Source organism: Oratosquilla oratoria, chromosome 1 (genome assembly GCF_046742065.1).
Source record: "Oratosquilla oratoria isolate Oo_2021 chromosome 1, ASM4674206v1, whole genome shotgun sequence".
NCBI lineage: Eukaryota > Metazoa > Arthropoda > Malacostraca > Stomatopoda > Squillidae > Oratosquilla > Oratosquilla oratoria.
This window is the reverse complement of record NC_134777.1, coordinates 84,720,102-84,744,548: the sequence shown is the minus strand read 5'-3', so window position 1 is coordinate 84,744,548 and position 24,447 is coordinate 84,720,102. Positions and strand designations below refer to the sequence as shown.

At 40.1% G+C, this 24,447-nt stretch overlaps 1 protein-coding gene across 3 annotated transcripts in view; it reads right to left on the bottom strand.

Moving 5' to 3' along the window:
• Window positions 1-24,447, bottom strand: part of LOC143019068 (protein fem-1 homolog B-like) — a 174,318-nt gene that overhangs the window by 84,850 nt on the left and 65,021 nt on the right. For all 3 annotated transcript variants that reach the window (XM_076174843.1, XM_076174799.1, XM_076174915.1), the window contains one exon: window positions 20,133-20,284. In XM_076174843.1, coding sequence (XP_076030958.1) covers window positions 20,133-20,284 — 152 coding nt within the window. The remainder of the gene's footprint in view (window positions 1-20,132; window positions 20,285-24,447) is intronic.

Sequence of the window (24,447 nt, the reverse complement as noted above, 5' to 3'; positions counted from 1 at the left end):
GAGTGATATACCATGGATGGACCAAGTGTCCACATTACAGAATGCCCAGTGAAACAATGATCAATCTAAAACTGGTAATTACAACATAGTAATGAAACAAACACAAGTAAAAAGACAAAATCCCACCCACCACAGCAACAAAACAACTGCACCGATAACTAACTCAAAGCACAAAAATTCTCATTACTATCACAATAAGGGAATCCTCTCCAGCCTATCCTATCATTTGCTATGCCATTCCATTTGATGCCAATATTGATCAGTGAATTATGCAATATGGTGTCCATCTGAAAGTATTTTTGGGTATTTTTGATTATGCTATGTTTAATTCTTGTGATATGTATCTATGGTGACTGAATGTTCTACTTAAATATATTTTTTGGGAGTGTAATGGTTATTGGGGTTACCTAACCCAATGTACCCGGTATGCCCTTTTTATATAGATTTCCTATTGCTGCCATTGTATTATTCTGAAGACAAATCCCAAACAGGGTTTGAAACGTAGGAATAAACTTCAAAAGACAAGTCCACTGCATGCTTTCTTAAATATATATATATATATATATATATATATATATATATATATATATATATACATATATATATATATGTATGTGTATATATATTTTATATATATATATATACATATACATATATATATATATATACATATATATATATATATATATATATATATATATAAACACACACACACACACATTCGCAAAATAGAGGAGCAGATTTTCTGTAAGACATGTAGAGTTGAATTTTTTTTCAGTTGTTTAACGAGATACATGAGGACAGTAATGAAGGACAAGATGTCAAGATGGAGAGCAGTAATGAGCAGAGTTCCACAAGGTTCAATGCTTGCACCAATAATATTTCTTGTCTATGTTAATGACCTGATGGAAGGAATAATAACCTATACCAATATGTTTGCAGATGATGTAAAAATCACGAGAAAAGTGAAAAACAAGGATGATAGAATATTGCAAAAAGATCTAGATATTATTTTTGCATGGAGCCAAGAATGGGATATGAAGTTCAATACCAAAAAATGAAAAGTACTGGAAATGGGCAATAATGGCAAATGGCTATCATTAACTATTCCTTGGGAAGCATACCCATTACAAAAGTAAAAGGGGAGAAAGACTTGGGAGTCATGATAAAAGACAACCTGTCACCTGACAGTCATGTCTGCTGTATTGTGGGAGACATATGGACTAATGCAGAAGATTAAAGTTGCATTCTATTGTATGGATGAAGAAATTATGAAAAAAAAAAATCTTTGTACCCCTGATACAACCAAGACAAGAATGTGTCAGTAGTATGGTCCCAATGTGGAGTGAGGGATATAAACAAGATTGAGAAAATATAAAGGGCAGCAACCAAACTGGTCCCCAGCCTGGCAGATAAACCATTTGAGGAAAGACTAAAAGTACTGGGACTGCCAACTTTGAAAGATCAAAGAGAGGTAACATTAATTACAGTATTCAGGTCACTAAAGGGTGACAGATTGCATCAATTGAAGAGACTTCCTGATTAAAGATGGGAGGGCTTTAAGAGGTCATGGAAGTAAATAAAGACATGTCGAAATTATGTGAAGAAATACATTTTCCATATAGACGTACATGTGGAATAGCTTAGAACAGTGTTTCTCAACTTTTTTACCCCTGTATAACCTTTAAAATAAATTGCATGTCCCAAGGAATCCCTTAAAAAAAAAAAAAAAAAAAAAAAAAAAACATATATACAGTAGCCGCGAAAAGTTTGGGCGCAAAATTATAGGCGCCCCAACTTTCCCCTAAACTCAAAACATGCGAAAAATACAACTTTCCTCCCAAGCTTTTCGCTATTTTTCAATGCTAGCGTTGTACCCGTATTTAGCCGAGACAATACACACTATTTGGCAACTCTGTTTAGGCGCACTCAATGTCACATGGAGTCAGTTTCGAAACATCTCTCACGGAGAGTAGTCTTTTTTTTTGCGGTGGTCTCTGTTTTTGTGCCTTGATATCTCCGTAATGGGAAGTGGTAAAGAGCTGGAAAGAGACACGGTTGTTACAATCATAACCCTCTATAAAGAGGGTTATAAGTGTAAAGATAATTGCTACTCGTGTGGGAATTGGAGTGCGTCAAGTGCAAAAGTGGACCAAGAAATTTCGAGACGAAGGAAGTGACATCATTCGTACTCCAAAGCATCGCTCTGGTCGGCCAAGGAAGATATCAAATCGTACTTCTATGGTTCTAACTGCCTCCTACGGTTATTAGGAGGCAGTTAGAACCGTAGAAGTACGATTTGATATCTTCCTTGGCCGACCAGAGCGATGCTTTGGAGTACGAATGATGTCACTTCCTTCGTCTCGAAATTTCTTGGTCCACTTTTGCACTTGACGCACTCCAATTCCCACACGAGTAGCAATTATCTTTACACTTATAACCCTCCTTATAGAGGGTTATGATTGTAACAACCGTGTCTCTTTCCAGCTCTTTACCACTTCCCATTAAGGAGATATCAAGGCACAAAAACAGAGACCACCGCAAAAAAAAAGACTACTCTCCGTGAGAGATGTTTCAAAACTGACTCCATGTGACATTGAGTGCGCCTAAACAGAGTTGCCAAATAGTGTGTATTGTCTCGGCTAAATACGGGTACAAACGCTAGCATTGAAAAATAGCGAAAAGTTTGGGTGGAAAGTTGTATTTTTCGCATGTTTTGAGTTTAGGGGAAAGTTGGGGCGCCTATAATTTTGCGCCCAAACTTTTCGTGGCCACTGTATATAGTATGTGCGGACAGTAATGATGCTGCCCTTAATGAAACCTGTAAACTGAAGGTGAAGGTTAGTTTGTATGTGAAAATATATTGAATAATGCAAATTATGTTACATATAGAAATTGGTTAAAATGAATATCCCTTCCTCTGTATCACCTTCTGGAGATGTCCTGGAACTGATAGTGCAAGGTTCTGGAGGGTTGTTTCAGGAATGGAGGCCCAGAGCTGACAAATACCGGATTCCGACCGTGGCACTGATGAGGTGTCCATGTCACGTAATTTTCTTTTCATTAAACCCCAAAGGTTTTCTATCGGGTTAATATCGGGACTGTTACCTGGCCAGTCTTTAATATAACTCACTTCACAGTCTCTTAGCCAGACTGTTACAAGTTTGGCCGTGTGAGCAGGTGCTCCATCCTGTATAAAAACCTCGGCCTTGGTCTCCTCAAAACAGTCAGGAAGATAGTCAGCCAATAACTCCAGATAGTTATACTGATTTACTTTTTCATTAGCAGGGAGTACAACCAGCTTGCCAACACCATAATACGTAAATCCTGCCCAAACCATAAGCAAGGCAGGGTGCTTGACGACCTTGTTCATGAAGCGAGGTTTCAAGGGGTCATCACCAGGCTTGTGGTAGACCTTGGCTGCTGGGGTGCCAGTCATTGTGAAAGTCGATTTGTCACTCCAGAAGACTGTTTTCCACTGTTCATCTGTCCATGTTGAATATTTCTTGGCAAATTTTAGACGTTTAACAACTTGCCAACGAGTAACCCAAGGAGTAGTGCGGGCACAGTAACTTTTATAATTCAGGTCATCGTATAAGCTGCTGGATCGACCTGACAGAGACCTCACCAAGGAGATTCGAGTTCTTCTCTTTCACAAGTCTTGCAGTTAAGCGAGGATCCTTCCTTACTTGCCTATCAATGAGTTTTCTGGTCCTAAATGTAGTCTTGCGAGGTCTACCAGGCTTCGGCAAAGGGGCAGGAACACAGGCCTCCCCAGAGTCATATATATAAAAGTTAACATGCCCGCACTACTCCTTGGGTTACTCGTTGGCAAGTTATTAAGTCTAAGATTTGCCAAGAAATATTCAACATGGACAGATGAACAGTGGAAAACAGTCTTCTGGAGTGATGAATCGACTTTCACAATGACTGGCACCCCAGCAGCCAAGGTCTACCGCAAGCCTGGTGATGACCCCTTGAAACCTCGCTTCATGAACAAGGTTGTCAAGCACCCTGCCTCGCTTATGGTTAGGGCAGGATTTACATATTATGGTGTTGACAAGCTGGTTGTTCTCCCTGCTAATGAAAAAGTAAATCAGTATAACTATCTGGAGTTACTGGCTGACTATCTTCCTGACTGTTTTGAGGAGACCAAGGCCGAGGTTTTTATGCAGGATGGAGCACCTGCTCACACGGCCAAACTTGTGACAGACTGGCTACGAGACTGTGAAGTGAGTTATATTAAAGACTGGCCAGGTAACAGTCCCGATATTAACCCAATAGAAAACCTTTGGGGTTTAATGAAAAGAAATTACTTGACATGGTTGGAATCCGCTATTCGCCAGCTCTGGGCCTCCATTCCTGAAACAACCCTCCAGAACCTTGCACTATCAGTTCCAGGACGTCTCCTGAAGGTGATACAGAGGAAGGTATATTCATTTTAAACAATTTCTATATGTAAGTACCATAATTTGCATTACTTAATATATTTTCACATGCAAACTAACATTCACCTTCAGTTTACAGGTTTCATTAAGGGTGGCGTCATTACTTTCCGTGCATACTGTATATGTGTATATATATATATATATATATGTTGTGTATGTTTCTTATGTTTCTTATGTTCAATGTTCAAATGCACATATATATATATATATATATATATATATATATATATATATATATATATATATATATATACAGTCGAACCTCGAAAGCCCGGACTAATTGGGGGGAAGGGTGGTCCGGTCATGCCAAACGTCCGGTCATCGAAAATATCGCCCTAACAACCGTAGATTTTCATAGCGGTATACGTATAGGTAATGTATGATATGGCATAGAAACACATAAGAATAATACTCTAACACTGTAATAATAACAATACTGTAATAATAATGCTATGATACTAATAATTCTGTAATAATAACTGTAATACAGGCATGTAAATGTACTGTATATACAGTGTACTGTACTGTATTTTTTATTACGTACACTGTAAATATCGGAAGGTATGCACGTGGGACAGTGGTGGTGGCCAGGGTTGCCGCATTTACTACACTGCTGTGTAGAATGGGAGTGTTGCCATACCGGGGCATACATTTTTCTCGGGCGTGTACAGACTTTCATAGCAAGATATACTTGTCAAACTTTGACAAAATGGTGGTTCTAGTTTTTTATTCTTGAATGTATATAAGGCCCCCATGCCCTAACATATTCAGTAAGATATAAAAATTATTTTTTTATATTATTATCGCTAAAAGAAAGCTGAAACTTTAGCGTAGAAATTTTTTCTACACGGTAAAAACGTATCTTTTGGGGTATAATATTTTATAAGTAACACAATTACCAATAAAAGTCATATTTTGATGTACCATTTATTATTTGATAACTAGTTCTATAATTTTTAAACAAAAGTTTGAGTTTTTGAACGTTTTTAACAGCCCGCTATGTAGAAAAAATTTCATGTCCTTGTGCAGTTGCCACATGCCGCTATTTTACTAAGTTTTGGTACAAAATTCTACAAAACGGCAGCCCTGGTGGCGGCTTGACTGGGCCGGGTTTGAGTACACGTGTACGGCCGTCGCTGCCACCTACTGGACAAATAGGGAACTTTGCTTGAAAAGTCCGCCCTTTGTTCATTTCGACCGGTCATACAAGGGTCTGGGCTTTCGAGGTTCGACTGTATATACCATATCTTTCTCATTATATTTTCATCGTAATAATAGGTTAGATGGAATGATGTCCATTTTATATTATAACCAAAAATATGTCGTGCGTGTTTTATTATATTATGTACCGTATTTTACGGCTTGCAGGACGCTGCATCTTGGAAGACGCACCCTAATATTTGAAAGAAATTTCTAAGAAAAAAAAAAAAAAAAAGTCATTCTCATACAAGAACACATTCACTATATACCCGACCACTGAACACAAAAACATAAGAAGCAAGGACGACACATATTGGACGTATTGTTTACATTACGAAATCACTTGTCTGATTTTGTTTGTATGGCGATGATTTTGGTTGGTGATTAGTAAATATACTATACATTTTTCATTGTCCAAGGGTGGTTTTATTTTCATAAAATAAAATAAAAAAATAAAAAATATGGATGTAGATATATAAAACTCCACTGCCGAATAATTCTTTCGGTAGGAGGTGGTCCAAAGTGTCTTTCTGCTGCTCTTTTACAGTATTCTTTGGCATATCGTACAACTTGTAGCTTGTGTGCGATAGTATAACTAAACCGTTTTGATGAACTAGCCATGGGTGACAATTTCCAGGACAAAAAATCTTGTGACACGTGTGATAGCCTGGTGGTAACTGATAAAGGCACCTGGCATGTTCGTGTGTACGTGTGTGTGTGTTGCTATGAAACAAGGGAACGGCCCGTTTTCTCCACACTCCGAGTAGGCTCCAGGAAGGATTATGGTATTGGAAATACTTGTAACAGCTAAGTACTGAGTTTACATCATATAAAAGGTTGAATTAAATAGTACTTAAGCTAACATCATAGTGGAATGACTCAACATACAAATCCAGGTCGCTATCGGCCAAGTGTCCAAGCTCACTTGAGCCTGGGTGTTGCCTTACAATACAACATTCGTCTTGGAAGACGCACTAGCATTTTTCAGGGTATTTTTTAGGAAAAAAAGTGCGTCTTGTAAGCCGTAAAATACGGTATATGAAATTAAATAAGAAATCAGAAGTGCATTAGCTTATCTCATTTATTCTCGTGAAACTCTTAGGGACCTTTTGTGGAACCTTAGGTTTCTGGGGAACCCTGGTTGAGAAACGCTGGCTTAGAAGGTTATATAGCCCAAGCTCAAACAATACACGAGTTCAAATCTAGATATAATTGGAAATCAAAGATACTGATTAAGTTGCAACCATACATGAATTTGAGTCTAGGTATATTAGAAAACTAGAGAATAGATGGAATCCAATGAGCATTGCTCCTTTCCTGTACACTACAATTACATAAGTACAATTAGGAAAAGGCATATGTATTTACATACATATACCAATGGATTTTCCCCCCATACAAGGGAGGTAGCCAAAGTCAAAGGCATAAATCCACCCCCACCCATTTCATTCCTACATACTCCACTCCTATTCACCATTCTTCCCTCCCTCTTTTCTTGGCTCCTCCTGGATGACAGGCCATCCCTACATCTCACCCATTGCCCTGGGTCATGAGCAATGCAGCAAGACATAGCACATCCAGAGCAAGGCTGCTTCATTGAATCAGTGACCCCCTATCCATCCCCTCATGCAGTAAATGAGAAGACAGGTAAGTCCCTTTGGGCTGCATCAAAATATCATTCATACCTACTCCCTCACTCCCCATCCCCCACCCACTCCCTTCCATGCATCACAGCATCATCCATACACAACCTCCACTCACCCCTATCTTCTGTCTTCTCCCTTCCTTCCTCCCAATGCCCCTTTTACCCCATCCATCCATCTCATCTTTAGTTGCCCCATCATGTTCACACCTTCTACCTCTGCCTTCCACACCTATTTTACTAATCTTTCTTCACTCATTCTTTCCATCCCAATACTCTTTCATCCACCCATCTCCCAACTCCATTTCTACACCCACTCTCCTCCTCACCTCCTTGTTTCTCACTCTATCCATAGTAACCCCTACCATATTTCTCATGCATTTCGTCTCAAACATGTTTGAAACTCTTCCTCTCTTATATTCTATGTTTCTGCTCCATACAATGCTGTTGGCACAATCACTTCTTCACACAATTTCTTCTTAGCATCCATTCCTAAATGTCTGTTTCTCATTACACTTTTTAATCCCTCTAGGCATTTACTTGCCTCTCTCATCTACATTCTTCCTCCACCTCTACTCCTCCATTTTCTGCTACATTCATACCCAAGTATCTAAAGCTATCTACTTCCTCCAGTCTCCTTTAATACTCAATTCCAATTTGCTGCCATCCTCTCCCCTTGTAAATTTCATCACCTTACTTTTACCCAGATTTATCTACAACTTCCTTCTTCTCACCTTCTCAAACTCTGAAACTACCTTCCTTAATCCCTCCTCTGATCCTGCTACAAACACAGTGTCGTCAGCAAACAATAATTGGCTTATCTCCCACTTTTCTCCTTTTTCTTTAACTATCTACAATCCTTGGCCCATTATCCTGTGTTTACCTCTCATACCACCCCATCATCCATGTATAAATTGAACAGCCAAGACAACAGAACATATATCTTTCTCCATACATCCTCCACTCTCAACTTATCTTCCACCAAAAAAATATCTGATATTCCCCCAACTCTCTCCCACTTAGAGCATGTACATCCAAAACTCTTCCTACTCTTCTCTTGGTTACCACTATATAGTCCATTAAAACCCTATCCACCACCCTCTCCCATGTGTACTTATGCTTGACTTTCTTCCTAAACACTGTATTTGCTATCATTAACTCTCTAAACACATCTCTACCATCATCTATCCACTACAATTTCTTTTCCTGGAACTCCACACTTCCTAACTACTGTGTCTATTGGCTCGTCTCCTACCCTAGCATTGAGATCTCCCAATACTGCTAAAATGACATTTTTCCCTAAACCCTCTATGCACTCATTTATATCCAAAAATCCTCCCTTACCTCGATACACTTCTCACTGCCAAGCCCATATACACTTACAAAAATCCACTTCTCCCTTCCCAGTTGCATCTTCACCCACATTAACCATGAAGAAACCTCCTTCCACTCCACCACATGCATATCTATCTCTTCACTTACTAGTAGAGCCACCCGCTTCTCTCCCTTGTCCTTTCTTCACTCTTGACAACCTTTCAACTACACTCCCATACTCAAACCTGCCCCTCCCTTTCAACTTAGTTTCACTCAATGCCAACACATCCATCTCACAAACATACTGCCTATCTCTTCCCTTTTAATTTCATCTGTACGACATCCACACACAAAGGCCTCCCACACCCTCTTATGCCTTTGCTTTTTTTAGGAATGTCCCCTTTTGGTGCTACAGAGAGTAGGATCACTAGTTCTATACCTGTCCCATTTTTTGTTGCCATTTATGACTCAGTGGCAGTACTCTTTTCCCTTACCACACAGTTCAGTGAAAAAATTAAATGAATATTCAGAGAAGTGGTACAGGACAGTATTAAGAGTGTGAGGACAGCATAGTGGAGGGACTGTTGCAGCATTAAAAAGTAGCATAATTTTTCTTTGAATACAGATTTCTTCCATCAGAGACAAAAATGTGTGGCTGTATGCTACTAGGAAGCGTTTAACTCCACAAAAATAGGTGTGTATGTGTGTGTGTGTGTATATATATATATATATATATATATATTATATATTATATATATAATGTATATATACATATATATTATATATATATATGTATATATACATATATATTATATATATATATATATATATACATATATATATATATACATATATACCCATCTGGGGTACTGGCTGCATGTTATTATGGTAGAGTAGCATGCAGTTGTTGTTGTTGTTGTTGTCGTTCCCTAGACTGTCTGTCCGAGCAGTCCCGTCTCCCCAAGGAAGGCCACAGCCGAAATTGGGTTTTCCCACAAATCCTTTATAGAGTGTATGTTGTGTTGTTTGCGTGCATGATTGTGTATAATGCAGTCTTCCATTATGTGTTGTATGGTATGGGGTGAAGTGTTACATCCTGGGCAGCTGTTCACAACACGGTCATCCAGCCTCTTCTGGTAGCTTAGAAGTGCTGGGTGGTGACCGCATCGCAGTCTGGCCAAGTGGACTCTGTCCTTTCGTGGGAGAGAGGATTCAGAAGGGTGGATATCAGGGGGTCTGGCATGCAGCAGTGTGTTGTCTTTCAGTGTGTTAATGGAGCGGTGAGTGATATGATTATGAATATGTTTCCGGAGGCTGGTATTTGGTGGTTGTGGAGGAAGAGAAGAGAGTATCTGTGCGTAATAAAGGTCTTTGGGTGTAGTTTTAATGTTTCTTGGTGTCCTAGAGCTGCAACGTCTACGTCGTGGGACCACCCCCCAACCCCAAGAGTTGGGGGCCAATCAGCAGCAACCACCCCTGGCCATCAGCATGCAGTTGATACTTTAGGGTATATATATGGGGTGCCCCTGTGGACCAGAGCCACACATCATTTTGTCTGTGATAGAGGAAAACTCTGTTCATAGAGAAATGACACTTTTATAATATGACTGTCCCTCCATTATGCTGTCCCCCAACCCCTTGTTACTGTCCTGTACCATTTCTTTCAATATTAATTTCCTTTTTTTTTGCCTACCCTGAGGTGGGGGAAGAAAATGCTATCACCAAGTCTTTCCACTTGAGTTGTAAAAGGCAACAAAAAACGGGATGGGGGATGGGATTAGGAGTCCTACTACCTGTAGCCCCAAAAGGGGACATTCCTAAAAAAAAGTAAAGGCATAAGAGGGTCTAGGAGTTTTCCAATCAGTATCCTAAGGTTTGTGTTTTTTAATGTGTGTGGATGTGGTACAGATGAGAGTAAAAGGGAAGAGATAGGCAGTATGTTTGTGAGAAGAAAGATGGATGTGCTGGCTTTGAGTGAAACTAAAATGAAAGGGAAGGGTGAGTGTGAGTTTGGGAGTGTAGTTGGAAGGTACTCAGGAGTGAAGACGGGACGAGGGAGAGAAGGGGTGGCTATACTAGTAAGTGAAGATATACGTAAGAGTGTAGTGGAGTGGAAGAAGGTTTCATCAAGGTTGATGTGGATGAAGGTGAAGCTGGGAAGGGAGATGTGGGTTTTTGTAAGTGCGTATGGGCCCGGTAGTGAGAAGAGCGTAGAGTAAAAGGAGTCTTTTTGGGTAGATATAAATGAGTGCATAGAGGGATTAGGGAGAAATGTCAATGTAGTTGTATTGGGAGGAAATGAACCAATAGACAGAGTGATTGGGAAGTATGGAGTTCCACATAAAAAATCATAGTGGAGAATTGATGGTGGAGATGTGTCTCGAAAGAGAGTTGATGATAGCAAATACAGTGTTTAGGAAGAAAGTCAAGCATAAGTACACATGGGAGAGAGTGGTGGATGGAAGGGTGGCAGATAGAGCATTAATGGACTATATAGTGGTGACCAGGAGTATGGTAGGAAGAGTTAAGGATGTACATGTTCTAAGGGGAGAGAGTGGGGGAATACCAGATCATTTTCTGGTGGAAGGTAAATTGAGTGTGGAGAATAGGTGGAGAAAGAGGAAAAGGGCAGAAGGTAGGGAGGTACTTAGAGTGAACTGCTTAAATGAGAAAAAAAAAATGAGTATAAGAAGCTGAGAGAGGAGTGGGAGGGAGTAGAGGATAGAGTAGAACTAGGAGTGGAGGAGAAATGGGGATAGTTCATGGAGGGAGTCATAAGGTGTGCAAAGATGGTGTGTGGAACAAGGAGGGCGGGAGCAAATAGAAGGTAGGGTAGTGAGTGGTGGGATGAGGAAGCAAAGAAAGGTGTAGAAGAGAAGAAGCAGTCATTCATAGATTGGCTACAAATTAGGACGAGGGAATCGTATGAGAGATACAAAGTAAAGAGAAGGGAAGTTAAGCATAAAATAAAGGAAGCAAAGAGGAGAGCAGATGTGAAATGGAGTATGAGTATGACAGAAAATTTTGAAAGTAGTAAAAAATGTTTTGGAAAGAAATTAAAAGAGAAAGAGGAGGCAAATCAAGTAGAGAAGAAAAGGTGAAAGGTGCAGATGGAGAGATGATAATGGAAGAGAAGGCAGTGAGAAGAAGGTGGGCAGAGTAATTTAGGGAGTTGCTAAATGTGAAGGAGGATAGGGAGGGAAAGGTAGTTGCAGTGGAAAGTGCTAAGAAAATGAGAGTGATGAGTGAGGAAAATGGAGGAGAAATTGGGAAGGATGAAGTGAAAGCAGCTGTTAAGATGATGAAAGCAGGTAAGGCACCTGGGTTGGATGGATGCCATGCAGAATGTCTGAAGAAAGGAGGTACAGTTATGGTGGACTGGCTGGTGAGGTTATTTAATGTTTGTTTAAGAGAGGGTAGAATGTCAGAGGTTTGGAGGAGTGCCTGTATAGTTCCACTTTAAAAGGGAAAGGGGGACAAGTGTGAGTGTAGTAGTTTCAGAGGGATCAGCTTGTTGAGTGTAGTTGGGAAGGCTTACGGGAGGGTCTTGAGTGAGAGAATCAGGAGAGGAACAGAGGGAGTAATTGGTAAGGAACAGTGTAGGCTTAGGACAGGTAGGGGTTGTGTATATCAGATTTTTGTGGTAAGACATATATGTGAGATGGCTATGGGAAAAGGTAAGGATGTTTTTTGGGCTTTTATGGATCTGGAAAAGGCTTGCAACAGGGTAGACAGGAAGGCACTGTGGGAGGTACTGCAGATATATGGGATACGAGGAAAGCTGTTAAGACCAGTCATGAGTTTATACGAGAGTAGTAGAGCTTATGTTAGGATTAGAAATGGAGGGAGTGAATGGTTTGAGGTAAAGGTGGGACTTTGTCAGGGATGTGTTATGTTGCACTGGCTGTTCAATCTTTACATGGATGGGGTGGTGCGAGAGGTGAATGCAAGGGTAGTGGGTCAGGGGTTGGAGATGATTAAAGAAAATGGAGAAAAGTGGGAGGTGAGCCAGTTGTTGTTTGCGGACAACACTGCGCTTGTGGCAGGATCAGAGGAGGGATTGAGGAAGTTAGTGACAGAGTTTGAGGTGTGTGAAAGAAGGAAGCTGAAGATAAATGTGGGCAAAAGTAAGGTGATGAGATGTACAAGGGGAGAGAGTGACAGCAGGCTGGAAGTGAGCATAAAGGGTGAAAGACTGGAGGAAGTGGATAGTTTTAGATACTTGGGTGCAAATCTGGCAGGAAAGGGAGGAGTGGGGGTGGAGGTAGAATGTAGATTGAGAGAAGCGAGTAAATGCCTTGGTGGATTAAAGAGTGTAATGAGAAATAGACATCTGGGAATGGATGCTAACAGGAGATTATATGAAGGAGTGATTGTGCCAACAGCATTGTACAGGGTAGAAACATGAAACATGAGAGAGGAAGAGAGGAGGAGTTTGAATGTGAGATGAGATGTCTGAGAAGTATGATAGGGGTTACTAGGCTGGATAGAGTGAGAAATGAGGAGGTGAGGAGGAGAACAGGGGGTGGAAAGGGAACTAGGAGATAGGGTTGATGAAAGAGTATTAGGATGGTTTGGACACATGGAAAGAATGAGTGAAGAAAGATTAGTAAAAGAAAAGTGGAAGGCAGAGGTGGAAGGAGTGAATATGAGGGGGCGTCCTAGGATGAGATGGATGGATGGGGTGAAAGGGGCATTACAAAAGGGAGGAATGTCTGTTGAGGAAGGATGGGAGAGGACAGAAGATAGGGGTGAATGGAGAGGGGTTGTGTATAGATGATGCTGTGATGCATGAGGGGGAGTGGGTGGGGGATAGGGGGTGAGGATGTATGTATGAGAAAAAAAAAAAAAAAAAAAATTGATGCAGCCTGAAGGGATTTCTCCCCGTCTTATCCTTTTCTGCAGGAGGTGACGGAGAGGGGGGGTTGCCAAATTTATGAAGCGGCCTTGCTGTGGATGTGCTGTGTCTTGCGACACTGCTTCTGACCCAGGGCAGTGGACAGGATGCAGGGATGACCGGTCATCCAGGAGGTGCCAAGATAAGAGGGAGGGAGGAGGGTGGAGGGAGTGGAATATATAGGAAATGGAATGGGTGGGAGTGGTTTCTATGCCTTTTTCTTTCTGGCTACCCCTCGTGTAGGGGGAAAAAGCCTTTGGTATATGTATGTACCACTATATAGTGTTGGACAAGGTTTACATAATCACTGGGTAGAATATAGAGGAAAAACAGGGTGGAGTCATGTTTTTGACTAAGAAGGGTTTTAATGTGACAAAGATCACAAAAGGTAATAATAATGTGGAATTGATAAGTTGAAAATGGTGACATGAAAAGTAGAAAAATTATGGTGATGTATGTGCCCCTGAAACCACATTCTTGGAGAGTGACCATTCCAAAATGTTGGAAGACACAAGGCATACATTAAATGAAATACTGAAAGGGAGGAAATTTAGTAATTATGGGTGACTTTAACTCTAAAGAAATATGTTGGGAGATGACAGTGAAGGGTGGAGAAGACCTTTGGGGAAACATACTACTGGACATGACCATTGAATACAAAATTATTCAATGAGTAAAAGAGAATACCAGATATAGAAATAATGAAGAACCATCAAGGCTAGATTTAATATTTATGTAAGAGCCTGAAATTGTGGATAAAATGGAATACGAGACACCAATTGGGAAGAGTGACCACATATTACTTGAGCTTGAACTAAGAGAGGAAATATATCTGGGAAGAAACAAGAAACACAGAAAAGAAAGACTGATGTATAACAAAACAAATTTTGGGAAACTCAGAAAATTCTTTTCAAAAAGCAAGTAGTGAATATTTCTTTTATAAAAAAACACAGGTGGAAGATAAATGAATATTAAAAGAAATCTACAATGGAGTGTATAAATATATACCAAAACAAAAACAGGAAAAGATGTACATTAAGTGCTGGTATGACAAAAAATATAGTGAGGCAAAAGATAAAAGAGACAAAGCTTGGAAAAGATGGAAAAAAAAAGTAAAATTGGCAAATATATATGAAACTAAGAAATGAATATGTAAAAATATGCAGGGAAGAAAAAAGAAACTGAAAAAGACATAATAGACAAATGTAAAGATCAACCTACATTAATCTACAAATATATAAATGGTAAACTAAAAACAGAAAATAGTGAAACTATGTCAAGGGAATATAGAATATTACAAAGGATTACAATGGCGGAGCATGCCGACAGGAGACCTTTTGGTCCATATCTAGGTCGGATGCGAAAAAAAATCATAATAATAAAATAATAAATAAAAACTATAATAATGTAAATAACAAATAAAATACATAAATAAATGCATAGGTATAGTTAAATAATAAACAAACAGGTAATTAGTCAATAATAATGAATTGACATATAACTAATAATTATTAGTTATATGTCAATAATTTGTTTGATTTTCATTTATTATAATAAATGAAAATCAAACAAATTATAACAAAACAAAAACAAATAATATAATATAAATTATAATCATTACAGCATCTTGCTTAGGTGTTTATCTAAATGATTCTTAAAGCTTCGAACTGAACTACATTGCACTACCTGTGCAGGAAGTTTATTCCATTCATTAACTACACGGTTGGCAAAGTTGTTTCTACCTACTTCCAAATTGAATCTATTTCCGGACAGTTTGAGACCATTGTTTCTTGTCTGATATATCCCCATCTGGGGTGTTGGCTGCATGTTATTGAGGCAAAGTAGCAATCATTTGATGCTTTAGGGTCTATATGGGGTGCCCCTATGGACCAGAGCCACACATCATTTTATCTGTGATAGAGGAAGACTCTGTTCATAGAGAAATAATGACATTTTTATTATACTATGACTGTCCCTCCATTATGCTGTCCCCCAACCCCTTGTTACTGTCCTGTACCATTTCTCTGAATATTCATTTCCTTTTTTTGCCTACCCTGTGGTGGGGGGTAGAATGCTGCCACCAAGTCTTTCCACTTGAGTCATAAAAGGCGACAAAAAAAAAATGGGACAGAAAAAAAAAAAAAAAAAAAGCATAAGAGGTTCTAGGAGTTTTCCAATCAGTACCCTAAGGTTTGGGTCTTTTAATGTGCATGGATGTGGTACAGTGAGAGTAAAAGGGAAGAGATAAGCAATATGTTTGTGAGAAGAAAAATGGGTGTGTTAGCTTTGAGTGAATCTAATTTGAAAGGGAGGGGCGAGTGTGAGTTTGGGAGTGTAGTTGGGAGGTTCTCAGGGGTGAAGAGGGGATGAGGGAGAGAAGGGGTGGCTATACAAGTAAATGAAGAGATAGGTAAGTGTGTGGTAGAGTGGAAGGAGGTTGATGTGGATGAAGGTGAAGCTGGTAAGGGAGATGTGGGTTTTTGTAAGTGCATATGGACCTGGTAGTGAGAAGAGCGTAGAGGAAAGGAGGCATTTTGGGAAGATTTAAATGAGTGCATGGAGGGATTAGGAAGAAATGTCAATGTAGTTGTATTGGGAGACCTTAATGCTAGGGTAGGAAATGAACCAATTGACGGAGTGATTGGGAAGTATGGAGTTCCAGGAAAGAATCGTAGTGGAGAATTGGTGGGAGATGTGTCTTGAAAGAGTTGATAATAGCAAATAGAGTGTTTAGGAAGAAAGTCAAGCATAAGTACACATGGGAGAGAGTGGTGGATGGAAGGGTGGCAGATAGAGCATTAATGGACTATATAGTGGTGACCAGGAGTATGGTAGGAAGAGATAAGGATGTACATGTTCTAAGGGGAGAGATTGGGGGAAGATCAGATCATTTTCTGGTGGAAGGTAAATTGAGAGTGGAGAATAGGTGGAGAAAGAGGAAAAGGGCAGAAGGTAGGGAGGTACTTAGAGTGAACTGCTTAAATGAGAAAGAAAAGGAGAAGTATAAGAAGAAGCTGAAAGAGGAGTGGGAGGGAATGAAGGATAGAGTAGAACTAGGAGTGGAGGAAGAATGGGGATGGTTCAAGGAGGGAGTCATAAGGTGTGCAAAGATGGTATGTGAAACAAGGAGGGTGGGAGGAAATAGAAGGAAGGGTAGTGAGTGGTGGGATGAGGAAGCAAAGAAAGGTGTAGAAGAGAAGAAGCAGTCATTCATAGATTGGCTACAAATTAGGATGAGAGAATCGTATGAGTGGTACAAAGCAGAGAGAAGGGAAGTTAAGCATAAGATAAAGGAGGCAAAGAGGAGATGTGAAATGGGATAAGAGTATGACAGAAAATTTTGAAAGTAATAAAAAGATGTTTTGGAAAGAAATTAAGAAAGGAAGAGGAGGCAAATCAAGTAGAGAAAGTAAAAGGTGCAGATGGAGAGATGATAATGGAAGAGAAGGCAGTGAGAGGAAGGTGGGCAGAGTATTTTAGGGAGTTGCTATATGTGAAGGATAGGGAGGGAAAGGTAGATGCAGTGGGAATTGCTAAGAAAATGAGAGTGATGAGTGAGGAAAATGGAGAGGAAATAGGGAAAGATGAAGTGAAAGCAGCTGTTAAGACGATGAAAGCATGTAAGGGACCTGGGTTGAATGGATGCCATGCAGAATGTCTGAAGAAAGAAGGTACAGTTATGGTGGACTGGCTGGTGAGGTTATTTAATGTTTGTTTAAGAGAGGGTAGAGTGCCGGAGGACTGGAGGAGTGCCTGTATAGTTCCACTTTACAAGGGAAAGGGGGACAAGTGTGAGTGTAGTAGTTTCAGAGGGATCAGCTTGTTGAGTGTTGTTGTCGTTCCTTAGAGTGTCTGTCCGAGCAGTCCCGTCTCCCCAAGGAATGCCACAGCCAAAACTGGGTTTTCCCACAAATCCTTTATAGAGTGTATGATGTGTTGTTTGCGTGCATGATTGTGTATAATGCAGTCTTCCATTATGTGTTGTATGGTATAGAGTGAAGTGTTACATCCTGGGCAGCTGTTCACAATGCGGTCATCCAGCCTTTTCTGGTAGCTTAGAAGTGCCGGGTGGTGGCCGCACCGCAGTCTGGCCAGGTGGACTCTGTCCTTTCGTGAGAGAGAGGATTCAGAAGGGTGGATATCAGGGGGTCTGGCATGCAGCAGTGTGTTGTCTTTCAGTGTGTTAATGGAGCGGTGAGTGATATGATTATGAATATGTTTCCGGAGGCTGGTATTTGGTGGTTGTGGAGGAAGAGAAGTGAGTATCTGTGTGTGATACAGGTCTTTGGGTGTTGTTTTAATGTTTCTTGGTGTGTGTGGGTGTTCTGCTAGGTAGTGTAGCGGGTGTGATGTGTTTGTGGTGGCTGCGGCAAGTGCTTGTGTGCCTCTCATGTCGAGGTGGTCCTCGACTTTGAGGACTTTTGTTTCATGGTGTAAATGGTCTGTAGGTGTTGTATTTGTGCAGCCTGTAATTGTTTTTAGGGCTTTGTTTTGTATGATTTGAAGGGTGTTGTGGTGTGTCTCATTGAGATTAGGAGCCCATGCAGGACTCGCCTAATTCATCACTAAGCGTATGCATTGTTTGTATATTGTTGTATTAGTTTCTTTGTTTTGTCCAAATGTTGTTCCAGCGATTGACTTAAGTGCATTAAGTCTAGGTGTGCATTTGTTTTTTATGTTTGTGATGTGTTGTTTGAAAGACATGGATGTACCGTATGTTACACCAAGAATTTTCAGTGTGTTTGTGTGTGGTATTAGAGTGTTGTTGATGTAGAGATGAGGTATGTATTTGTGTTCTTTTGTCCAGTTGGTGAGAAGTGCTGCTGTAGATTTGGTTGGAGCTATTTTGAGTCTGTTTGTGATGAACCATGTGTTGAGTGTATCAAGGTATGGCTGGATTATTTCTGCAGCTTTGTCTGTGTTATGATGTGTGCATGTGATTGTTATGTCGTCTGCGTAGGAAGAGATTTGTATTTCTGAGGTGTCTGGTGTGGGTAAATCATGCATGTATAGATTAAAGAGCATGGGGGATAGAACAGAGCCCTGTGGTACTCCATTCTTAATGTTTCTGATGTGCGATGACTGGCTATTATATTATATCATGGTCCTGGAGCCGCAGCGTCTATGTTGTGGGACCACCCCCCAACCCCAAGAGTTGGGGGCCAAACGGCGGCAACCAGCCCTGGCCACAGGCTCTACGCAGGTGGCTTGTTGAGTGTAGTTGGGAAAGCTGGAAGGGGTCTTGATTGAGAGGATTAGGAGAGGAACAGAGGGAATAATTGGTAAGGAACAGTGTGGTTTTATGAAAGGAAGGGGTTATGTAGATCAGATTTTTTTGGTAAGACAGATATGTGAGAAAGCTTTTATGGATTTGGAAAATGCATATGACAGGGTAGACAGGAAGGCACTGTGGGAGGTACTGCAGATATATGGGATAGGAGGAAATCTGTTAAGAGCAGTCAAAAGTTGGTATGAGAGTAGTAGCGCTTGTGTTAGGATTAGAAATGGAGAGAATGAATGATTTGAGGTAAAGGTGGGACTTAGTCAGGGATGTGTTATATCACCCTGGCTGTTCAATATATACACGGATGGGGTGGTGCAAGAGGTGCATGCAAGGGTAGTGGGAGGGGGATAGAGATTGTTAAAGAAAATGGAGAAAAGTGGGAGATAAGCCAGTTGTTGTTTGCTGATGACACTGCATTTGTAGCACCATCAGAGGAAGGATTGAGGAAGTTAGTGACAAAGTTTGAGGTGTGTGAAAGAAGGAAGCTGAAGTTAAATGTAGGTAAAAGTAAGGTGAGAAGATATACAAGGGGAGAGAGTGGCAGCAGGCTGGAAGTGAGTATTAAGGGAGAGAGACTGGAGGAAGTGGATAGTTTTAGATACTTGGGTGCGAATGTGGCAGGAAAGGGAGGAGTGGGGGTGGAGGTAGAATGTAGATTGAAAGAAGTGAGTAAATGTCTTCGTGTTTTAAAAAGTGTAATGAAAAATAAACATTTGGGAATGGATGCTAACAGGAGGTTATATGAAGGAGTGATTGCGCCAACAGCACTGTACGGGGCAGAAACATGGAACATAAGAGAGGAAGAGAGAAGGAGTTTGAATGTGTTTGAGATGAAATGTCCGAGTAGTATGATAGGGGTTACTAGGCTAGATAGAGTGAGAAATGAGGAGGTGAGGAGGAGAACAGGGGTGGAGAGGGAGTTGGGAGATAGGGTTGATGAAAGAGTATTGGGATGGTTTGGACACATGGAAAGAATGAGTGAAGAGAGATTAGTAAAAGAGGTGTGGAAGGCACAGGTGGAAGGAGTGAATATGAGGGGGTGCCCTAGGATGAGATTTCTACATGAGGGACGAAACAATAGTGTGTGCAAACACCACACAAGAATTTAAGAACTAGATGTTGCGAGACAAAAAGATGGGTCACTACGAGCATAGCTCCCCTTCCTATATAATACAACTTAGTAAATACACACATGCATATAAGAATATATGTATATATATATATATATATATATATATATATATATATAGAGAGAGAGAGAGAGAGAGAAAGAGAGATAGACAGAGTCCTTAATGTGGTAGAATTAATGGGCAAATAATCTGAACTTAGTACAATAAATTGGCACACCTCTGGGTTATGTGGACCAAGAATACGTTCCCTGATAGCAAGACTTTCCATGTGTAGGGAAGCAGAGACATGTCGTATTGCCTCAAGTTCTTCAACAGTTTGGCACTCAACATGATAATCATAAGCTGATATGGGCGGCACCTTAGGTTTGGCTGAAAGTAAAAATAAACAAATAAATAAAATTAGTCAATCTCTATCAGCTACATGTATGCAGTGGAAAAATCATCCCATCAAACATAAGATTAAAAATGATGATGTACATACATATACCAAGGGCCCCTTAAAAGGGAGATAGCCAAAGTCAATGGCATAAATTCACTTCCACCCATTCCATCCCCACATACTCTACTCCCATTCACCACCCCTCTCTCCCTCTTTTCTTGGCTACTCATGGATGACAGGTCATCCCTGCATCTCACCCATTGCCCTGGGTCAGAAGCAATGCAGCAAGACACAGCACATCCACAGCAAGCCTGCTTCATCTAATTGGTGACCCCCCCTCTCCCTCCCCTCATACAGAAAAAGAGAAGACAGGGAGAAATCCCTTGGACTGTGTCAAAATTTAATTCACACATACTCCCCAAACCCCCCATCCCCCACCCACTCTCTACAGAGGAGAATGACCAAAATGATACATGGGCTCAGAAATTTACCTTATGAAGAGAGGCTTAGACACCTAACTTACACTCTCTGGAAATACACAGAGTGCGGGGGTGATCTAATAGGTGTTCAAGTGGATCAAAGGCTTTAACAAGGGTGACACAAAGTCATCATATTAAGACAACAGGGCAGGACTCACAGTAATCAATTTAAATTGGACAAATTTAGATTTAAGAAGGAAATAGGAAATAATTGGTTTATTAATAGGGTTGTCAACAAATGGATTAGATTTAGTAACCATGTAGTGAGCACTGAAACTATTGTTTTCTTTTTAAGAAATGGTTAGACAACTTTATGGATGGGGATGACAGGTGGTAATAGACACGGAACTGCTTGGTGTAGGCCTTATGGTCTCTTGCAGTCTCTTTCATTCTTATGTATGTTCCATACCTCACAGCGTCATCCATATACAACCATCCTCCACTCACCCCTATCTGTCTTCTCCCTTCCTTCCTCAATAGGCCCCCTCTTTCCCAAAGCCCCATTATGAAGTACTGTATGAGTACTTACATAGGCATACATTACTATTTGAGTATAGCTCTCATCCCGCAAAATACAACTAGGTAAACACCAACAGGACACTATGCATTCAAACTAATGCCATTTGGGTTATGTAATAGTCTATTAACTTACATACATACATACATATACCAAGGCTTTTTCCCCCTTTCAAGGGAGGTAGCCAAAAAGGGAAAGGCATAAAAACACTCCCACCCATTTCATCCCTAAATACACTCCACACCCCTCCCACCCTCCCTCTCATCTGAGCACCTCCTGGATGACGGGTCATCCCTGCACCTTGTCCACCGCCCTGGGTCAGAAGCAGTGTCGCAAGACACAGCACATCCACAGCAAGGCCGCTTCATTTAATCGGCGACCCCCCCTCTCCGTCCCCCCTTGCATATAAGGAGAGGACGGGGAGAAATCCCATCGGGCTGCGTCAAAATTTACTCACACATACTACCCCACCCCCCCGCCCATTCCTCCTCATGCAATCACAACATCATCCATATACAACCATTCTCCACTCACCTCTGTCTTCCGTCCTCTCCCTTCCTTCCTCAACAGACATTCCCCTCTTCCCCAAAGCCCCCTTCACCCCATCCATCCACCTCATCCTAGGACGTCCCCTCATGTTCACTCCCTCCACATCTGCCTTCCATACCTCTATTACTAGTCTTTCTTCACTCATTCTTTACATGAGATTAATGAATACAATTCTAGATGGGTTAGGAAATTGCCGGTATATTTCTTGGTGATATTTTAATAGTTTCCCAAACAGCGACTGAGCACTTTAAGAAATTACTTTTTTTTCTCAAGACTAGTTGAAACGAGATTGAAAGTGAAACTTGAAAAATGTAAGTTTTTGCAGGACAGTGTTATTTATTTGGGACATAAAATAGACAAGCATGGACTTAGCACAGTAAATTCAAAGAAGCAGTAAAGAACTACCCAGTTTCAAACACTGTATAAAAAGAAATTTCTTGGGATTGATAGGATATCATATGAAATTTATAAAGGGATATGCTGACATAACTAATCCATTAAGTTCTTTGTTGAGGAAAGATTCCAAGTTCATGTGGGGACCTGCACAAGCTTTTGACAAGTTGATAAACTTACTAGTTCTCCAGTTCTTATATTTTCTAATTAACCTCTTCACTCCGGGGCACATCGCACGTCTGGCAGCATTAGCTGCCCGACGTGTGATGTTGCGTCATAATAATCGCATTATAAAAAATAAAGTCAGTGCTCAATCGTTCGTTCTCTTTCACCTGTGAATTTTGATAACCATAGAAAATATGATGAAGCCAGTTTAGAGAGAATGGAGGTTACGTAGGTATGACCACAATAAATATAATCAAGACGCCGACGTCGGCATCATCGCGTACCCACTTGCTCCTCATGACGCCTACGTAGGCGTCACCGTATGGAAGAGTTCATTCTTTGTACAGATATGTCTGACATAGGGTTAGGAGGCAGTGATGCAAGAGAGAAATAGAGCATTGAAACAGATAGATTACACATCAAGACTTTGTAATAGTGCAGAGAGAAACTACTCCATAACAGAAAGAGAAACCTTAGCACCAATATATTCATTAGAAAGTTTTAGAGATATGATACTGGGATATCTAGTGTAGACTGATCATACAGTTATTATTCAGAACTTATTTAAGCATAAGAATCTTAGGGGCAGATTAGCCAGATGGTTTACTACACTTCAGTGTTATGAGGTTAAATTTGAATATATTCTGGGTAGAAAGAATGCTGCAGCAGATGCACTATCTGGAAATATCAACCAATCAACATTTTCATTTACTTAATAATAGTGATTGTAGTTTACAACCAGGAAAGGGTAAAACTTATAGACAAGCACAACTTAATACTTTTGGCCAAATATGAAAGATATATATTATATAGAAAATTGCTTGAAATGTGCTAAGATGAAAGGAAATACACCTAAACCTGCTCCCATTCTATCATATCCCATCCCACAGCAACCTTGGGAAAGAGTTCACATAGATACACTGGAATTACCTGTCTGAAAATGGATATAAATATGTATTTGTTCCCATTATCTTTCAAGATTTTGTATTTTACAACCCATTCCAAATAAGAGCTGAAACAATTGCTTCAGTAATCTATGATTAGGTAACCTGTAATTTCACTGCACCTAAGATCTTAGTTTCAGACAATGGTACTGTATTTAATAACAAAATCTTGGAAGAATTATGTAGGTTAAGATTCATAAAGTAAGCATTCTACTGAATCATCCTCAGAGCAATGGTAAATGAGAAAATTATTACATGTCTTAAGAGGTTTGATAAACCCATACAGTATAGCTAGAAAAGGTTGGATTCCTTGTGTTAAATGTACCTTAAACAACAAAATTAATACAGCTACAGGAAAAACACCCATTTTATTATATTTTGGGGAAGACAAAAGCCTTCCATATGAAATCTTGATTGCAGAACAAAAACCTGCGTATAATATAAATGGAGTATAGTGCTTTTTCGCCAAGTTGGAGGAAATGTCTAGTTGGTATCAAAGGGGAAGGGAGCTTTGTTTATCGAGTGACTGAAATGATAGAGTAATTTCACTTAGTTAAAATATAAAATGGAGGATGATGAATAAAATATACAAAAATATAGTGAACCAATGAAGAAAAGACTGGATGTAAGCAGGGTTGAATCTCCGTTAGGTGTCATCTCCCCCCCTCCCAAAAAAGTTGCAACATGGAAACGCCTAAGACGAATCAAAGGTATGATAGCATTTTCAGGGTTTGCAAGAGAGAGTAGAATACTAGGCAGAGGTATAGATTCGGAAAGAGAAACAAGGTATAAAATATTCTAAGAAATCATGAGACTTCAGAACTAATAAATGAGATTATAGATCTGAAAGCTGAATACAGGGCAATGTATAAAGAAGTGATTGAGCTGAAAAGAAGAAATTTTGAAACAAACTGGGAGCTTAATGATCTAAAAAAAATAATTAGTCAAAAGTGAGAACAAAAGAATGAAAAATGAAGATATAAACAAAAATGAGGCTTTGAAAACACAAGTAAGAGAACTACATTTCTTTATATTGAATTTTACTTCCCACTTTTGAGTCCAATTCCAGATCTTGTCCAAATCTTGCCGCAACTCATTGCAACAAG